The 20455-nt window shown below is 35.1% G+C and overlaps 1 protein-coding gene across 3 annotated transcripts; it reads right to left on the reverse strand.

The window, feature by feature from the left end:
- Positions 1-297: 297 nt before the first annotated feature.
- On the reverse strand, positions 298-17706 carry LOC124787749 (longitudinals lacking protein-like). Of its 3 annotated transcripts, XM_047254615.1 has the most exons (4): positions 14819-14962; positions 3669-3733; positions 2898-3045; positions 298-1124 (listed from the first exon to the last, which is right to left on the reverse strand). In XM_047254615.1, the coding sequence occupies exons 1-3, from the start codon at positions 14850-14852 to the stop codon at positions 2908-2910; spliced, it is 237 nt and encodes a 78-aa protein (XP_047110571.1). In that variant the 5' UTR covers positions 14853-14962; the 3' UTR covers positions 298-1124; positions 2898-2907. The 3 variants fall into 3 exon arrangements, 2 of the variants coding, with proteins under 2 accessions (XP_047110571.1, XP_047110570.1); XR_007016007.1 differs by lacking the exons at positions 2898-3045; positions 3669-3733; positions 14819-14962 and adding an exon at positions 17528-17706; XM_047254614.1 differs by lacking the exons at positions 2898-3045; positions 3669-3733.
- Positions 17707-20455: the final 2749 nt, after the last annotated feature.

A 20455-nucleotide genomic window follows, 5' to 3' on the forward strand; every position in this document is an offset into this window, starting at 1 on the left:
CATCTTGACCAACATAGATAATATTGATGTATGCATGAATTAAAAATTGTTTCCTCTGTCAGTAAAGAATTCGTATATGATATTTTGCAAATGATCTATGGATGAATCAACAACTAAATAATTAACTATGTAGATGGCAATTAAAAGTTCTGTTTTTAGTGGTTTAAGATAATTTTTTTATTTTTGATTGCTAAAATATACATATTTCTTAAATAATCTTATGAAATAATGCATGCTGTGACTTCTGAACCATTCACAAACAAATGATACATGTGTACAGCATGTGTACATGATTAATGTTAACGGTAAGTCAAGAATTGTGTACAAACCCTTGCATTAAAAGTCGTGTCAGTGAATTTCACTGCTTTTGTTTTCACGGATCAATTTACCCAGTGAACTTATTAGAAGAATGCATGCTGTATTCAGCAACTACATTATGAATAAATGATTGAATAACAGTTAAAGTTATATTCCGGTACAATGAAGAATAGCATGACTGCAATACCCCATGTTCAACAACTGAATTTTCACACAGTCTTTAATACAGAGAGGTGGCTCTGTGTCACCAAGAGAAAATAGTGATCTTTTTTATAATTTTACGAACAAAGAACTGTCTAGATCACATATTTTTATAAATACATGATCTGGTATGCACATTGTTCATAAAATTGTCTCTGGAGCTCTCTGTATTCATGAATTATTAGTCCCTAACAGAAAGAAAATAACTTTCTAATAGAGAATTTATTTATATTACAAATCACTGACATCAATCTTATATTTTCAGTGTACATTAAAATTTTAAGTAGAATTACACTCATTTCTTTATTTTCATTCCTCAACATTTATCAATCCTGAAACAATTCACTACATTCTGTGGTGACACCGGATGTGCTGTTCAATATTGCTCTTCCTATGACTTCTTTTCTGGCAAAAAGGACACTGAAACTGTGGAGGTTTGCCACATTCATATTTTACATGTCTTGCCAAAGTAGTCTTCCACATGTAAGTTTTACTACATTGTGTGCACCTGTACCTCTTCGAGTTGTAGTCGAATACATCAGAGTAAACTCCAGACACAGAGCTGCTTGTCATTAATGTCTCAGGCAGCCACAAGTCATTCATCACTGGAAATAAAAATACACTGGTGTCACATAAAGGCCAAGTAAAGTAAAAACATATACTAAAGGGTTAAGATTACGTATAAATCATGGATTATATGAAGCTGGATAACACACTGTCCTGGTGCTGACCTTGTTGAATAATTCAGGTTTAGAAAAAAAAATTCTTTTGCAAATACAACAGAAATAAATCAGAAACAAATTGTAACTTCAATAAGAGTATATTATGATAAAATAAAGCATGCAGACAAGTTGTCCACTCAATCACAAACAAATGATACATGTGTACAGCATGTGTACATGATTAATGTTAACTGTAAGTCAAGAATTGTGTACAAACCCTTGCATTAAAAGTCGTGTCAGTGAATTTCACTGCTTTTGTTTTCACGGATCAATTTACCCAGTGAACATTACAGTTTCAGATATAGCTTCTACCTAACATGTGATTTTTTAAAAATTTATTACTCCCCAGCTGTTCAACAATATGTTTTTCATCAGTTTTATCATTGTAGATCCATTAAGATTCCACAACAACATTTTTTGAATTCTTTGGCTTCTACATTTATTGGTCAATGTGATATTCATGTGCATACAGTAGATTAAATTGCATTCACTTACCAATTAAGCAATTAATTCTGTTGGTCTACTGTTCCATAACTATAGTGTGGAGTGTGAATTATTCTGAAACTTCCTGGCAAATTAAAAATTTATTTCAGAAGTCTTAGTTCAGCATGGTGGGCAGCAGGACTTCTGATAAATCTGGAATGTTGCAGAGAGATATTGGCAGCACAAAAACTGGCAGCATTAATTGTGAGTCTCACCTGCATGGCGCAATCAGTAGGAGCACTGCATGTGAATGTTGTGGTTTTGGGTTTGAGTTCTAGCCAACACAAAGTTTTAATCTGCCACAAAGTTTTATTACATTCTCCTTTTGAAGATCTACGAACTAACAGCGAATGGTAAGGGAGAAACAAAACAAAAATGAAGAACACAATGATCAGACTCCCAGCTCTGTCAGATCATGATACAGAAATTAATGCTGCATTGCATGGAGTGCATACGTGATTAATTGTTAGTTCTCCTACAGATTTTCACTACTTTTTATTCCTTATCTTCATGTTAACTTTCATGAAGTTACATGAACAATTCAGGTAATGTGCTTGGCACTGACAACAAACAAATGGCACTTGGAAATGACAAAGGGTTCCTTTGTTCACTGACATGTTTATGGTTCTGTTTTCACTAATTTCAAAAGCTTCATATAATTTTGATTACAGGTAATGGCAAACTAAAATAAGTAGTAAAACATTAGCACTGAAAGTTCTAAAGAAATTGATAGTAGCAATGAAAATTTCCTGAGTTCCAAATACCTCATCACAGTTAATTACAGGCATTTTTCTGTCAACTAAAATTACAATATAATTCAAATTACAACAATTATGAGGCAAGCAGAGTCTCAGATTTGCCTAACCTATGCTTTGTTCTGTAAAATGAGGTATTTCTTTTGGTTTGTGAGATGCACAATGCATAAATTATATAAAATGTTGCATTCATCTGTGTACAGTATAATAAGTGCGTAATAACAGTTTTGGTTTCAGGGCATATTATTATATAGGTCTTTAATAATAAATTTCTCACTTTACAATAGTTACCAACAGTGATTTTCCATGATTTCTTCAAGGGTATGTAGTGTTTTGGATCATTAAAATTTAATAAAGACAGAATTTTCTGATTTAAAATGACTAGGTACACAAGTATTCAGTAGAAAAGAAGACTCACTTTTTGTTCCTCAGTACACAAAAACCAGTGAAACTCGGCAATACACAGTTTTCAAGCACAATTCAACTGTTCCTGGTACAAATGAACAGACTATTTTCAAGAATTGAAGGAAAGGATATGGTATCTTCATGTGACAACTGTAATCAAACTAAGCACGACACGGCAGCTGAAATCAGCAATTTCATAACAACCAAAAAATTATTATCACTTAAGTTCTTCAAAAGGAATGCTATGACAGTAAATTTCATATTATTACATGTATGAAGCACTGTGAAGAGAGTTTGGAAAGTTGGAAATCTACAAATGGATAAGTACTAAAATGCTACTTACCATAAAGAAGATGTGTCAAGTTTCAGACAGGTACAATTAAAATACACTCACATAGAGTTTTTGGCAACAGCCTTCATCAGTGAAGGAGACACACATACCATTCACACCCACAAGCAAGCACACCCCAAGCACACACGACTGCCAACACCATCATCTCAAGCCAGAATGCATTTCGGCCTGAGATGCTGGAATTGGCAGTCGTGTGTGCTTGATTGTGTGTGTGAATGGTGTGTGCTTCTCTTTACTGATGAAGGCTGTGGCCGAAAGCTCTACGTAAGTGTCTTTTAATCATGCCTATCTGCAACTTAACATGTCTTCTTTAAGGTAAGTAGCAATCTGTCTTTCCCTACATTGTTGATATCCCTACCTGGAGTTTCCATTGTTTGATAAGTACTGGTATGATTTTTATATTGCTTTAGGTCTGAACATCATCCTCTCTACCTTTAATACACCTCTTGTAGCGATGGTGCATGATGATCCAGAGGAAACTATTGCTTCTGCAAATGCTAAAAATGTCAGTACAGGATGTTTCAATCATGTAAAAAGACACAAAGCTTATTTAAACAGACATAAACTGGATGATGAAATTCAGCTGTTAATTTAACTCCACTGTTTTATCTTTAAAAATGAACTAGTGTATAGTGATGCACTCTCCAGGGCAACAAGTTTTTCCTATTATAGCTTGTCCTATTCCAATGCATTTTGTAGTGAGCAGATTCCAAATAATTTTCTATTGGGTTCATAAAGACAGTCTTAATACATTAAATGAAACAATAAACCTTGCTACTGTCTCCTTCTTTCTCTCAAGCAAAAAAAGTTTTGGTTTTCATATTCTTAAGCATAAATTGTCAAGTTATATCTGGTATCCAGAGTTGAAATGAAATCTTATCTGCAGTTAGGAGTAAATATATAAAGTCATAAATGCCTTTTACAAAATAGCCCTGTATAGTCACCATCTACACTTGAATATAAACTTGATCACAAAGACCACATGCATCAAATCTGGGTATGCCGCACTACCGTATTAGGCTTCATCATAAGATCTTCAATGTATAGAGTAAACTATTAGATATTAATAGCTTGTGCCTGTTAATATCAACAGAGAGAAGCATTTATAAAAGAAGTAGCTTTTGTTGTGGATTGATGACTTTCCTTGATTAGAAATAAACTACATTTTGCTGTTGTAAGGTAGTTTACCTGATAAGATGACAGTTAGAAGAACATAACTTTAAAGAACTGGGAGGCTGTATTTATTTTATACATGTAGTTTCATTTTACCAGAATTGTGAATAAAGTGTACACATATTAGAACATCAAGAGGTGTAGCTAAATATATTCACTGATAATTTATGCTAACAGAGAAGGATAATGACTTCTATCCTTTTTCACTATTCTAGATGCTGAACTTCAGAAATTATGAGCGACTATCTCAGACTTAGTATTTTTAATATTTTTACCAGTATTTTTACTGTATTTTCATCCCTAATACAACAGTCGTACATGATGGAAGAATAAGTCACACTATCCAAATATGCTTGGAAACCGAGAGGGCAAGGGACTGAATCTCAGTAGGAAAATGGATTTTTCAGTCTGCATTTTCACCTAGCCTTCACCTCACAATAATGTGAAGACCCACCAGAAATTGCATTTGGTTTGGATTCCCTATTAAATTGTAAGCCCCTTTCTCTGGTTGGATAGTTGGGGTAGGTTAGGGGCATGCAAGTCACCAAAGGGTGTCCACTTGAATGACTTGCACCAGGCCACTGAACTGTACAAAATTATTATTATTATTATTATTATTATTATATGCATGCGATTGTATTCGTGGCCCAAAAGCACTTGTGATGATTCATGAAATGCAACAAAGAACTGAACAACAAATTATGAATTTTTTTGTATTGGTTTATAGGTTGTAGGTCACTTTTCCTAGCATGTTCAAATTTCAGTACTTGTTCATGACACAAATTATGCTTGTTTGTGGGTGGAATTTCATGATAGTAAATGTATCTGTAGGATTTTGATAGAAAAGGACAACAAAATGCCAAAATTTCTTCAAAACTGAAGAATTTATACCATACATATCAAACAAGAAAATAATTTACAGATATAGTTCTTTTTGATTATTTAGTATTATTATGACTCCTCATTTTGACTATCTAGTAATAGCTGATGAACAATAAAATAAGATGACAAAGTTATACATCACAATTAACATCTGGAAATGTGGTTCAGATATCAATCAGTTTCTATTTAAGACTACTCTTCAGACAGAGAATACAGCAGAATTTTGTAGTTTCTAAAATCTAATCTGGCAGTGCGCTGATTACACTGCAGTATCTGTGTCAAACTTGCATATCTAATTACCTTGTGACCAAACAATTATTGTTATTTTTTAACAAAACTTTTAATATATCAAATTTTCAAATGGTTTGATTAGAATATGAGGCTTATAATTTTAAATTGGTATCCTCCCAAAGAAAACCAGTTTAATTGGCAAAGTGGAGACTCTCAGGCTTTTAATCAGTGACCAGTTTTCATTGCCCAAAATACCAGGGCAGGCAGAGGAACAAAGGGCCTACATTGTGAGTGAAGTGTCCTAAAGCCTCTTTGTAAAGGTCTCACATCAAGCGATGCAAGCTGCAGAGAAACACTGAGCATTTTCTGTGTTAGGACACACCTGTATAGGATGAAGCCACCTATGCTTCAACATAGTGTTACCTGTTTTTCTTTATTATAGCATAATTGTAATGGAAAACACCACATTTATTGGAGTATAAAATCATTGCCCTCAGTTGAACTACATTTCCGACATCAAGTTAAAAGTGTAAAAATACAAAACTGAGAAGAATGTTAATGTGACAAAGGGCCAGGGGGGCTGCAAAACCTTCTACACATACAGACAGTGAGAACAAATCTGACAGCTGTAACTATGGATCAACTGCTGCAACATATTCCCTCTCTTCAATCTCCTTAGGTTAGTTTTAAGTAATAGAAAGGCAATATCTGCTATGATCTTCCACTGGTGCCTGGTAAGTTTTAAAGAGTATGTTCAAGGCAGCATCAATATGCAATAGTTAATATTGGATTTATTTTGGCAACTGCCTGATGCACTATTAGTCTTACAGGTACACAGGTATGCAATTTTAATAAATGGGTATCTTGCAGCTGACTCTTTGAAGTAGTGGATAATGTTGAAAATAACACTGTCAGTGACTTAGATCTCCTGAGAGGTCTACTATGAAAAATGCCTAGAAAACTAGAAAATAAATTAAGATGCTTCAGAGTAAGGGCATCCTCAAGTTGTGGCAACAACAATATATGAGCAATCTATTTCTGAGACACTGGCTGGAAGTCAGCTCCAGAGCATATCTTCCAGAGTTCAGTGTTCCATCATCATCATTATGAGCTGATAAATATGTCTTCAATTTTTTCAATGTGAAAGTAAAGTTTCTAAAAAAATTAAAAACAGGGCAAAGAATATTTTTAAATTTATGTATCTATCACTACTTTTTCCATTGTTCTTTTAGCTGTTTTGGTAGCTACCATATTTGGTTTGTATGATGTGAAAAACCAGGCAGCTATGTTGGCACCACCAACAGATCACTATATTTGTTAGGTAGACAAAACCTTCTACAGAGTCATATCAAACCTCACATGCCTTAGGAGCTAATACACCAAGAGCACTAGAAATTCTTGCAAAGTGGTGCACCAGGTGGGCAAGTCATAAGGTGCTTCTGTCCACATATACAGTACACCGAAGCTGACAGCTAGAGCCCAATACATATTTTTAAGAGTTGTTGAGCATTTTGCATCAGTAAATGCCATGGGGGCAGAAAGAAAAAGGAAAAGAATTTTGTTACACAATTTAACTTGAAGATGATAGTGGATCAGTGTTTTTAGGATATTTTTCCACTGATATTATACAATATCTAGGTGTTTCAGGGAAGCACAAATGGGTAACTTCAACCTCAAGGATACCTTCAATTCAGGCCAATCGTCAACATGTCGCAGTACAAATCACTGTCACAGATGGGTTCAATTCAATAAGTATCCACGTTATGACTGAAGATAACTTTTTTAAATACAAGCTGTTTATTTTTCAGGACAGTCCCATTTTAGTGATACACACTTTTCACAGTGCTCTAGTCATTTTTCTAGACCCTCTCAAAAACATAAAAATTATTAAGCTCTCTACAAAATACCTCTATCTTGACAATGATGACCTCCTCACTTGACCACAATTCCATGCCTGTGAGCTAGTGTGTTTGGCAACAAGAAAAAGTTGCAGAGGCAGGTCAGCTGCACAATTTTGTGTGTGCGTTGGGAGGACTTTAATTCATAATGCAATTCAAGCAGCTTCACAGCAACAACTCCAGACAAATGTGTTGGCACATTATAGTTTGAAACAACACTAAATAGCGTCATATTTTCTTCAATTTCTTGACAAAGTAGTGCAATATGTCACTGTAGTACTGTCCATTTGTCACTTTTCTAAGATGTCTGTGAATAGGTTGTCCCTCGCATCCCAATGAGACATCTTCACCTACTTTCGAGCACATTCACCAAAAAAAGTCGTTTTGAATGTTAGATGGGTTCTGTGGTATAATGATGAACCCAAGTTTTATTGATGGTAACAACTTCACAAAAAAGTTTTTCAGATTTCACTTAAATTCCTCAAACACTGCGTCAAAACTGAATGCCGCACCTGTCCGCTGTCCACTTTTTAGATTAGATTAGATTTACTTTCATTCCAATTGATCCGTAGTGAGGAGGTCCTCCTGGATGTGGAACATGTCAGAAAAACAACAATACATGACAAATATTTACAACTAAAACAAATAAGCTAATGTACCATTCCACAGGTCCCAAGTGGAATGATCGTCATTTTTAATGAACACTAAGAGTCATTTTACAAATACTAATGCACTGAATTTAAAATAGATGATGGCAACCATGTCACTGACAATTTTCTCATCGTCAACATATCACATAAACATTAACTGCATTCCTATTGATACACCTTTACATACCTACAGCCTCTGCTACTTCACACAGTTTCATTTGAGGATCTGCAACACTCATACCATGCTTTTTTTTTTGTTTTTATTGTTCAATCAATTATTTCTTTGCTAGCGGTACCTCAGGGGTATTCCAGAAGGTTATAAAAAAGCAGGTTCCTGACAGTGTTTAAACTTATTGGACCCAATTTAATTGCTGTGATCAATGGCAAAGTGTCCCTATGGTGCACTCAATTTCACTTTTACCTTATCACGTTTTCAAATCTAAAAGCCCAAAGTGAATCACTGCGCAGCACTGCATTTTTCAGCACAACTTACTGAAATGGTCTCCTGATCCAAAGTAACCTATTAATCAGGGTAATTTTAGTTTCAGCATCATCTGACAGCTGGCCCCATATCAGAGTAATTTCAACTTGTGTTAGCAATGACATCTGCCTCCCGGCAAGGGTACATAGTGAATTATCTGCATACAGAAACTAGCAGAGAGAGACTGCTGTGTGTTATTCTGCCTGATAGAAGAATCACCAGCCTGTTACCATTAGTATTATTACTTCTCATCACAAAATACAACATTTGGAACCATTGTGAACTTTTTAAGAAATTGTAACATGCTCATAGTATTTCCATGTAGATTTTCTCTATCATTTTCTCTGTAACTCTTTAATCTTTTTTTAACCACCCTACACAAATAAAAATAAATAAATAAGTAAATAAATAGTACATATGTGAGAAATGTGTACCCATCTGAAAGCAACATTTTAATATGATTACTCTCTTATAAGTAAAGAAAGCAGGTCATATTATCAAGAGAACTATTTGCAGCTACAAGCAACAGAAAAAGATTTTATTCAGAATCAGTAACTATTATCAATTATAGTACAGTATTCATTTTACTGTCATCGGCTTCCTAAAGCAATGCAATCTAGAGAACAACATGGAATTACTTTTAAAAAATGTGCAAGTCTATATAGATGAATGTCAGCATGTTAAGATATAGTATTGTGAAGACAAATGAGCAGCTATAGCATAACATATTAAACTACTTGGGGCTTGAGTAACCAATGCTGTAAATAGATTTTAAAAACAAGAAAATTATTTAAATGAAAAAAAAGAAAAAAGTCACAGGTCCTTTGGACAAAACTGCAATGAGAAGTTTTTATATACAACAAAGTATAGCAATTTCATTATTCCATATACATGTGGAGCAGCAGCATAATGATGAAGATTAAGATGTGTAACTCATATAACTAATGAGGATGTACTAAACTGGAATGGAGAGAAGAAAAATTTATGGCACAACTTGACTAAAAGCAGGGCTGATTGATAGGAAGCATCCCGAGGTATCAGTAAATTATCACCTGGTAATGGTGGGAAGTGTGGGGGGTAATAATTGTAGAGGGAGGCCAGCACTTGACTATAGTACACAGGCTCAAACACACATACGTTGTAGGATTTATGTAGAGATGGAGAAGTTTACACTAGATAGACTAGCATGGAGAGGTGCATCAGATCAGTCTTAAGACTAAAGAAAACACACACAATGATGCATACTGATGTGATTCTTTCTTATTTGTACACTTTATGAGCAGCACACAAATTAGAGTTTTGTAATGGATCATGACACCACTAGAACTTACAGTACTATAATGTGGAATGCCAGAATATGTGAACCATTGGTAATGATTATGTGTCATGGCCAAATGAATTTTATTGAAAATCTTAGTAATGTTGTGCTATAAGGCATCAGCATCACAAAAACTGGATGCCTTTGTTGCTATGGCGTGGTGAACCAAAGTGCAGGGCAGGTGGAAGGGGGAGGAGGAAGTGTTGGCTCCAGTGATGAGCAAGAAACCTGTCATTGGGGGAAGATTAGCAATGAAGTTTCAAATAGTGTGTTTCTGGAGTAGCTGTGGGGTTCTTATAATGACAAGTTTAACACTGACAAAGACAGGAAACATAGAGACTTAATCTAAACTTGTAAATACAGAATTGAGCTTATTTTCTTAACCAAATAAAGATTAACCATATTAAAGAAAGAGGCAGAATGACCTTAGCAATAGGAACATCCCTCATTGGGGGAAGGATTTGAGGACTTGTTGCTTCGTTTGTCACTAATGGCAGAGCTGCTGAGGAAATGCAGATAAAATGTTGACAGTGATAGCTGCCCTTTACAAGGTGAGCAACTTAGGGTGACAGCAGACACCTCAGAGGGCTGTCAACATTGATCTTGGCATCTGACAACTTGGTCCAGCAGCTATCGTCATCCACCACCACTGGCGAAACATTAGCTATCAGGTTGGGAAACTCTGGCCAGAAACACAAGAGACATCGGTTCATGGCATGCAGGCTCCATAGGGAAGAGATCCATCCATAAAGCTGTAAGCAATTTTCTGCAACGTATGTGTTAGTCATAGTGGAAAGGGCAGTAACTTCAGAAACTTGCTGGGACATCAACTAATAACAGCCAGTAACAGTGTAACACACTTGTTCAGAACTGTGGAGAATATAGTGTTCAGAATTGTTTAATGAGTTGCTGACTTTTATTTTGCTGAAGTCTTAAATATTCCTAACACTGAACTTGAAACTTTCTTGAGGAACTTTGCTTGGGCATGAGATAGGAGCAGGAAGGATACAGTCTGACATCACTGCACTGAGAGCTGTACCCTGAAGCCTATGAAAAGTAAGTGGACATTAAAATTACCCATATATGTATCCATGTCTTTGACTTGGAAGGATCAGTTTCTAATGTGTTTTGATGCTAGAGCAATTATTATGCTCATTAGTCTTTTTATCAGCATATTTAGCAGTGAAACTGCAAATAGAAGTATTAATAGTTTTGATTCTTAGTGCATAAGTTGGGCCTGACTTCTTCTGCGGAATGAAGATTTGTTTTACATCACTGCTATTGAACCAAATGTGCCCAGCATGGTTGTTGAGATAGAAAATTAGCAGCGTTGTACAAATGAAATGACTTGTTGAAGGGTAGCAGAGGCAGGATCAAAGTAGTGTGCCACCGTAAGAAAGGGAGTGCGATCTCGAGCACACACTGCAGGTATGCTATAGGATAGCATTTTTGTGTGTTTACAGCCCTGAGTGGACAAGTGAGATGCACGGCCAATCTGTGTTTACAGAGATGCAATAAAGGCAACAAATGGACCAATATAGAAAAATGAAAGGAGATTAAATTTATCACAAAATTAGGATTATAGAACTAAATCTTTTATGGAAGCTGATATCATTCTTGTTGGTATGCCACTGAGCATTTAACAAGAATTGAAAAATCACACAACGTTTTAGTGGACACAGCAGTGGAACCCTAGCTTAACTAACAGACTAACAAAGTCCGATTGCAATAACAGGAACTGGGTAACCTGTCGCACAGTCCCATCTGTTGTGACCCCAGGAAGCAGACTGTCCAGAAAGTAGTGGAACCTACATCCTTCCCTTTCAATAACAGCTCATAGTTCCATGTTCCAATACTACACTTCCTTATTGCAGAACGCTGTCACTTAGCTGTCTCCGAATTGTAAACATGCTATTGCCAAATCTCAGACCAGCTGTTTAATAGTGTTTAGGGCCAGATGAAAATGTAATTCAGGCTGTGCCTCCTGGAACAGTTGCAATGGCAATGACACATTCTTTGTTTCAAGTACCAGTATATTACATGTCTCTGTGGATAATCACTCACATGCAGAACAGTCCAATATAACAGGAAAATAGTGTTGGTCATTGACACTTATAAAAAGGATATAATAATATAGAACTGCTGATAAATACCCCTAATATCTGTCTGTTGATGGAGCTTAGAGAATAGTCTAATTTTGAACGTAATGAAATTCATCACGGAAACAAAGTTTCTCTCAAAGAATCAGCATGTATCACGGGTTTAGGAAATGTGACAGGAACAAACCTAAGTTCACTTTTTTCACATATAAAACCTCCAAATAGGAGCTTTGGTGAACAAATATATCATATCTTTATAAGTTTGTAAGATGTGTCATTAAATGGTCACGTGATAATGGAGGTAAAATCATTTGGCGTGTATCATAAAACATGTCACTGACTTAAAAATTTCTGGGTGACAGATCCAGTACATTGTACTGGGGGTGGGGGTTGTGTGGGCAGCCATTTAACAGAAGCTAAACAAACACTGAACATGCTCTTCCAACCGAGTCAGCAGCACATTCAGATTATTTACTAATAATGTTGTGGTCTACATTAAATTAACAATGCTGCAGGATATAAGGATAAACAAAATGCCAGTATTTCCCCTTTGCTTACAGGTTGGCTACACAACTTAAATATAAATAAATACAAAGTAATATAATAGAGGGAAACATTCCACGTGGGAAAAATTTATCAAAAAACAAAGATGATGTGACTTACCAAACGAAAGCGCTGGCAGGTCGAAAGACACACAAACATACACACAAAATTCAAGCTTTCGCAAAAAACTGCTGCCTCATCAGGAAAGAGGGAAGGAGAGGGAAAGATGAAAGGATGTGGGTTTAAAGGGAGAGGGTAAGGAGTCATTCCAATCCCGGGAGCGGAAAGACTTACCTTAGGGGGAAAAAAGGACGGGTATACACTCGCACACACATATACAGACACAAGCAGACATATTTAAAGACAAAGAGTTTGGGCATGTACGAACAATACAAAGTACCTAAGAGTATCAAATTATAACATTGAGAAACTGCAGTGTATCTGTGAAGGAAGTTGCTTACAAGACTTATGTGAAATCTATTATAAAATATTGCTTGAATGGTTGTGATCTGTATTAGGTCAGCTTGATTGAAGACACCAAAGAAATTCAGAGATACACTGGTAAGATTTAATAGAATAATATAGCCCATATAAAAGTATGACACAGATACTCAGGGATTTTGACCAAGAATTAGTAGAAGAAACATGACATTCTCACAAAATATTGGTATATAAATTCTGAGAACTGGTACACAGAATATGCTGAGCAACAATTCTCGTGCTTCCATCTTATAATAAGATCACATAAATAGATTAACCATCTAAGGAAGTAAACAGCCACGTTGCATACACAGAAGGAAGAGTGCAGGTAGTGGCTGATATGAATTCTAAACACCCTAGTCAACATTATATTAATCATACGTTAACCTGTAAATTTTCCTGGGGTAAACAGTTACAGAAATTCAGATCCGTAGCCAGTTTCCTTATGTTATCTCCTTTACATATCTACAGCTTCATTGTAATACAATCATATAATTCTTTTATTTTGCAATAGACTATACAGAGACTCAGCACTATCTCAACTCAAGCCTTCCAAACAAGAATAAGGGACTGGATTAAATAGCCTCTGATTTTCCCACATGAATTATAATCACTGTTCAGAAGGATATGCTGACTTAGAAAGATACAAAGGATAAGAAGGAAGTAAGTTCGTGTTTTGTAAAACATCACTGAAAATAATTGAAACAATTGAATGAAACATGTTTGGATAAATAACAGAGTAAGTATAAGTCGGTTACAACATATAAAACTGGAACAATTGTATCAGCAGGAGAAAAATTTAATTTACAATTTATGATAATCTCACAAATATTAAAAAATTAGAAATTACTATTAATGAAAGTAATTCTTTCAATTTTCCACACTGGTATACAATACCAATCGTGAATAATTTATGAAACTAGCCACAGAATGAGTGATAACTCTGATCTAAACACAGGATCTATGACTTTTCTTTTCCTAATCTTTACAATATCAGTAAAATGTGTACATATTCTGAAGAAGTTACATGTGAAAAGCTTAAGTTATTATGGTATATTACTGATTTAAAAAGTGAAATCCAAATACATAAGTAAACAGCAGGAATATTTACGCAAATTAAGAAGTGCACAATGAAACAAAATACAGTACCATAGGGAAGAAAGACATGCTATTTATAAAATGAAGATTAAAAGAGAATTACACCAGGAATATATGCATGTATAATGCACTTGCTAATACTGTAGGAAGGTGTGTATCTGAAGCTGGTGTGTTTCATATATGTGTTGCAGGCTTTTAAGGGACAGAGAGTGCAGGCGGGGAGGGTGAGTGAGGGGAGGAGGGGAGGAGGGAGGGGGAGGGGGAAGGAGAGAGAGAGAGAGAGAGAGAGAGAGAGAGAGAGAGAGAGAGAGAGAGAGAGAGAGAGAGAGAGAGAGAGAGAGAGGGACGGAGGGAGGGAGGGAGGGAGGGAGGGAGGGAGGGAGGGAGAGAGAGAGAGAGAGAGTAACAAAAAAAAGAAGAAATAATTTACTATCTGTTGCCGAACATATATAGTAATAATTTAGTAAGTCAGGCAAGCAGAGAAACATATATTAGTGTTATGCCCAACAGTGGAAAAGTGCTGAAAAAGGGCCTACTGAAGGAAAATGTAATGAGAAAGAAAGGTACATATTGCTCTGAATGAAAATAATATGGAAAAATAAAAAGTAATTTACCATCATGTCTGTATGGGGGGGGGGGGGGGGGGGGGGAAGCACTAGCCCACATTTACTCTTACATGTTCAGCAAATACATTGAGCAGTACATCAGAATGGTAGATAAGTAACATACCCTTGGGAACTGACATATCTGGTGACCTTTCCATCAATAGTTCACATAAATTCTGTCAACAGTATCTTCTGTCAGTTCTTGGTAGAACATCATTATAAATGTGAAGCACCAGTTTGCTTTTGTTCTACAATATTACTTTTATTGTGTAAACCGGTTTTTGGCTTATAAGGCCATCTTTAGACATTTACTGAGTATTGTCACCAAAGAAGTTACAATGTTTGCAAATAACCTTGGAAGAGAAATAACACATCTAGACTGAAGCAGAAACATACAGTAAGTAACATCTTTAGGAGTGTGGTGGTAATGTAATGGAGAAGAAAAAAATTGAACAGTAAATAAATAAAAATGGAGTAGATACAAAATGGGAGCAGCATACCTACATAACAGTTTCTATTAATAAACAAAACTAATAAAATAAAATAAAATTAGTACTTGACAAGGCTACATCAGGAGGTATAAAACATGCAGAGTGATACACAAACCAATTAAAAGAAGTAACAATTATCAACGTAACTACAGAATATATAAGGAACTTAAACAATATCAGTAAGATAAACAGAAACAAATAAATTCAGGAATAGAGAGTCGTTTTAGGCAACATACCATAAATACAATCTTTGAGAGTGTGGTGGTACTGCATTTTAACATTAACATTATATTCAAAACAGTTTGCATTAAATAAATGAATCAAGTAATCACAACTACAAGAGGTGTTAAACATGGACAGTAATGCTAGTACCAGTTAAAAGAAAGCCTTAACAATTGAAACTACAGTCTATATGGAATACATAGACAACTTCAACAAAACAAAAGAACTTAATGAATACAGGAAAATGGAAATATGTAGAAACAGACTGTGTGAAAAATAATGAACAACAGAGATGATTATATGAAATTTAGAAGAGGGAAGGTGTTGTGCTGTGAAACAAAAATGGAAAATTATACCCCTCCTCTATGCCCCACCTGCTTCCCCATCCACTGTCTGCAAGAAATGGTGTACGCTACCATATCTAGGTGAGGTATCACAGATTGTAGCCAAAGCACTAAAAGCCTGCAAGTATAGGCTTTCCTACTATGTTAAGAGCACTACAGTCCAGTGTATTTTTAATAGCAAAGATAAGATCCAGTTATTAGCCAATAATGGGGTATACAAAATCACCTGTTCTGATTGTGACAAATTTTAAATCAATCAGTCAGGTAGAGACATAACAACTAGGCTGGAGGTTGCAGAATTCTGACTCCGCATTTGCTCACCACGTACTGAGTGAGGGTCACAACTACCAGCCAGTGTCCTATGTAATTCACTTCACAAAGACCATAAACTCAACCTGCTGGGAGCCCTGGAAATTAACAAACATCTTGCTCACAGTCCAGATTTAATCCTAAGTGACCAGACACAGCTCAATACCTCCTCTCTCCTAAACTTCATAACATCTTCTCTGTTGTTCATTACTTCCCAACACTGTCTGTTCCTACATATTCCCATTTTCCTGTATTCATTAAGTTCTTTTGTTTTACTGAAATTATCTAAGTATTCCATATAGACTGTAGTTTCAATTGTTAAGGCTTTCTTTTAACTGGTACTTGTAGTACTGTCCATGTTTAACATCTCTTGTAGTTGTCTCATCAAATATTGTTTATATTTTACTTGGTTCATTTATTTAATGCAAACTGTTATATACCTGCAGTTTTGAATATGATGTTAATGTTGAAATGCAGTAACACCACACTCTCAAAGATTGCATTTATGGTATGTTCCCTCAAATGTCTCTATTTTCTTGCATTTATTTATTTCTGTTTATCTTATTGATATTGCTTAAGTTCCTTATGTATTCTGTAGTTAAATTGATAATTGTTTCTTGTTTTAATTGGTTTGTGTATCATTCTCCATGTTTTATACCTCCTGATGTAGCCTTGTCAAGTACTGATTTTATTTTATTTTATTAGTTTTGTTTACTAATAGAAATTGTTACACAGACATGCTATTCCTATTTTGTGTTAAAGTTTTTCCTATCTACTTCATTTTTATTTATTTACTGTTCAAGTTTTTACTTCTTCATTACATTACCACAAAACTGCCAAAGATGTTACTTACAGTATGTTTCTGCATCAGTCTAGATGTGTTGTTTCTCTTCCAATGTTGTTTGCAAACATTGTAACTTCTTTGGTGACAATACTCAGTAAACGTCTGAAGATGGCCTTATAAGCCAAAAACCGGTTAACACAATAAAAGTAATATTGTAGAACAAAAGCAAACTGGTACTTTTCATTTATCATATAAATTCTTCTCCTTACAGTCACTGCATTCTAAGGGACAACATTGGTTTGAATAATTTTTTAACTTATGTCACTCTGTAAACGTTTACATGGTAAGATAATATGAAATTTTCTTTCTTATATGGTTTGTGGCATAACTGTTGTACAATTTCAGCCATAATGTTATAAGCAATAGTAGTCATTTAAGGGAAAATCAATCAAAGAAATATTCATTTTTAAGGATAAATCTATGAAATTCTAGGAGAACTCAATGTCACTATTGATCATTTGTTGTTGACTCTCTGAGTGCCTTTGTCTGATATGCCTAATCAAGCTGCTCTTCTGGGTTGTCCTGACTATGCAGTATGGACAATGAAACTGTGGCTCTTTCCCACATTCCAGTTTTTGATGTACAGAAAGATTTCGATACCAACGATACACTTTTCCACATACTCTGCAGGGATACAATCCTGCTCCTTTTCGACTGTTATCTTGATAAAGAAGTTTTGCTGCTTCAAAATCTAAGTCTTTCAATAAAACTGATCGTTGTCGTCTCCCAGCAACATCCACAAATGCAGAAGACCACCTTCCTGGATGTGAACGAAAGCTCCTGTCATTTAGGTGTATTTGTGCAGAACCTACAAATATTTAAACAAAAGATAAATTAGAATTAAGAACAAAATGTGAAACATCAGAAAAGGTATAAAAGAAATTTATTAACTCAATGGGAAATCAAAAAATTAACTTCCAGTGATACACAAGGACATGCTATAATTCTGTAAGATATTTTTGTTGTTGTTATTCATACAAATATTGTAGTTTAAAATAATTTTGGATACACTGCTGTCCTTGCCAGCTGAGCAAAGTAAGTTAAGTATTTGTTTATAAAATATATTCTGTGAATTATGATAGGGAAATAATTACAAAATTGTTAATTTATTTCTGCTTCACACTGCATGAGTGGGAGTTGGAGCAACGTGGTTCCACATATCTCATTTGGGAGTGGACCAGTAAATGGCTTGTGCTAAACATGTTGTACTTGTTAGTGGCATTTGTATCTCATACCGAAAGGTTGTCTGTCATAGAACTTAACATTGATCGCAACAGAAACATATTGTATCTGTGAATTTATACTACTGCTAAAGATGGAAATAAATATATTATAAGCACAAAGTGAAAAAGCTACATGATCAGAACAGTTTACTTGTCAGGTTATCCACACTTTGAGAAACGTAAAATGATTAAAAAGCAAAAGAGCAATATTTTATACAGTTACAACATAAAGAAAGGTGAAAGATGACGTGTTTGAAATATTCTTGTATTAAAATGGAAAGATTTATGGCCTAAAATGCAGACAAGGTTTTAAAGATTACAAAATTTCTTCAAGGGAAATGGAGGAAAAAAGGAAGAATAAGAAAGGATATACAAATAGTGAATATATTAAAGTCTAAGAAAAATAATTTAATGATGTTCCAGTGTTGTTCAATATGTCCTGCATAGAGTATAAAGTACAGAGCTGTAGGACATTACAACTACAGTGTAAACAAACATTAATTCACATTATCAGCTGACACATTCTCTGGATACTTACTAGGAAACTGTTTTTCTCCTAAAAGAACCTGTGCCATAATTGTAAATTACTATTTAGTCCAATGAATTGTGAATAAAAGAAGTGATGATAGTGGCATTGTGAACCATAACAATTTCACTGTAGCATTGGATTCTTCATTGAGATACACATTATTCACATTTTCCGCAGCAACAACACACGAAAAATAAAGCACTTAAATTCCTTGCATTAAAAATTGTGGGCTTGTATTATTCCTTTAGAAGGAATCAAAAGGAAACCAAAATAAACGTACTTGAAAACCAATTCTGTATTAGATGTTTATTAGAAATCAAAGCCTTGTACGTGGATGTTATGATGAGATATCGTGTACATAAATATTTCTGTACAGTTCTGAAAGAAACATGCTCAAGTTTAGGAGTCATCTCCTCTTCCTCCTCCTCCTCCTCTCCCTCCCTCTTTCCCTTCCTTAAATGTGTGGTGTCGTCTGAAGAACAGGTAGCCAAAGCGAGGTTGGCACCTCACAATGAAACCACAGAAGAGTATAGTCATTGCATGCCACACCAACAAATGAAATAAGAAACATTTATGCAGCCATGTCTCCTACAGCTTTGTTATACCAACACAATCTATGATCTTCTTTCGATTGAGCAGAGGAATGCTCGGCTCAGTTCACAATCAACAGTCAAGATGATAGCATCAGGCACAGCTTAGAAAAGCCACGAGTGTATTAAACATCTTAGGTAGATCTTAACATGAACATTACGTCAGTTATTCTTCATGTGAAGAGGCTTTCAAAATTGTCTGTATCAAGTGATACTTTAATATTCAGAGACAGTTATAAATACTCAGCAAATTCTTGTGGAAATGGATTGTACAAAGTTAAGTAAATCTTCATGTCTGTATTGTAATAAAGTGAACTAATATCTTATATGTTACAGTTCCACTCAACCTTCTCACGGAAAACAAAGAACCCACTATTCTGCTGGTGAGTGTACTTTTGTACGGCACAACCAACTAAATGTCTTACAATTTGTACTGAATAGAGAAGTATTTCTATCTTCTTGGATCTCTAATGAACTTGGCGATACACTTGACTGAGGAACTATACTGACTTATGTAACACAGGATGCTGCATGTGCACTTAAACTATAATATTTTGAATTAAATGAGCAAATTTTAATCTGTAACTTTTTCATTGACATATCAGATTGTAGAAATATCTCACACATATGAAAGATAATTAAAATAATACCAGTTGTGAATTAGGTATTACATCCATAAGAGAAAGACACTAAAAACCATTTCATGCAAGGAGGGCTATTCAGAAAACAACCTCATTCACCAAGAGTTTGCTATTCTTTGTTGACTGATTTTACCACTACATAGCAAGTATCTATAACAGATATCCAATTTTACATCTTCAGTTACCATGAAAACTACTTGCTACTTTTCCTGTTATGCACGCGAAGCATTCCATGCACTGATGTTTACCATAGCTAATTAACCAACAGGTAAATAGTGCACTCTCAATTTTCCTAATCCTTCATGACATGTCCGAGGTCTTCCAGTTATTTTGTGGGCACAGTTATATGTTATAAATATTATAGCTTCATCAAACAGCAGCATCATTTCTCCTGTCTGTGCATCACAAGCTTTTGTTAAAATTCAAATGAGAGGTTTGAAGAATTATACATTATGATATGACTAAATGTTCAATACAGTTTTGGTATGCCTGCCTAATATCGCATAGGTCCCCAATGAGCATGCAGAAGTGCTGCAATATGAAATGGCATGGACTCAACTAATTGTCT

The sequence above is a fragment of the Schistocerca piceifrons genome, chromosome 3 (genome assembly GCF_021461385.2).
Source record: "Schistocerca piceifrons isolate TAMUIC-IGC-003096 chromosome 3, iqSchPice1.1, whole genome shotgun sequence".
NCBI lineage: Eukaryota > Metazoa > Arthropoda > Insecta > Orthoptera > Acrididae > Schistocerca > Schistocerca piceifrons.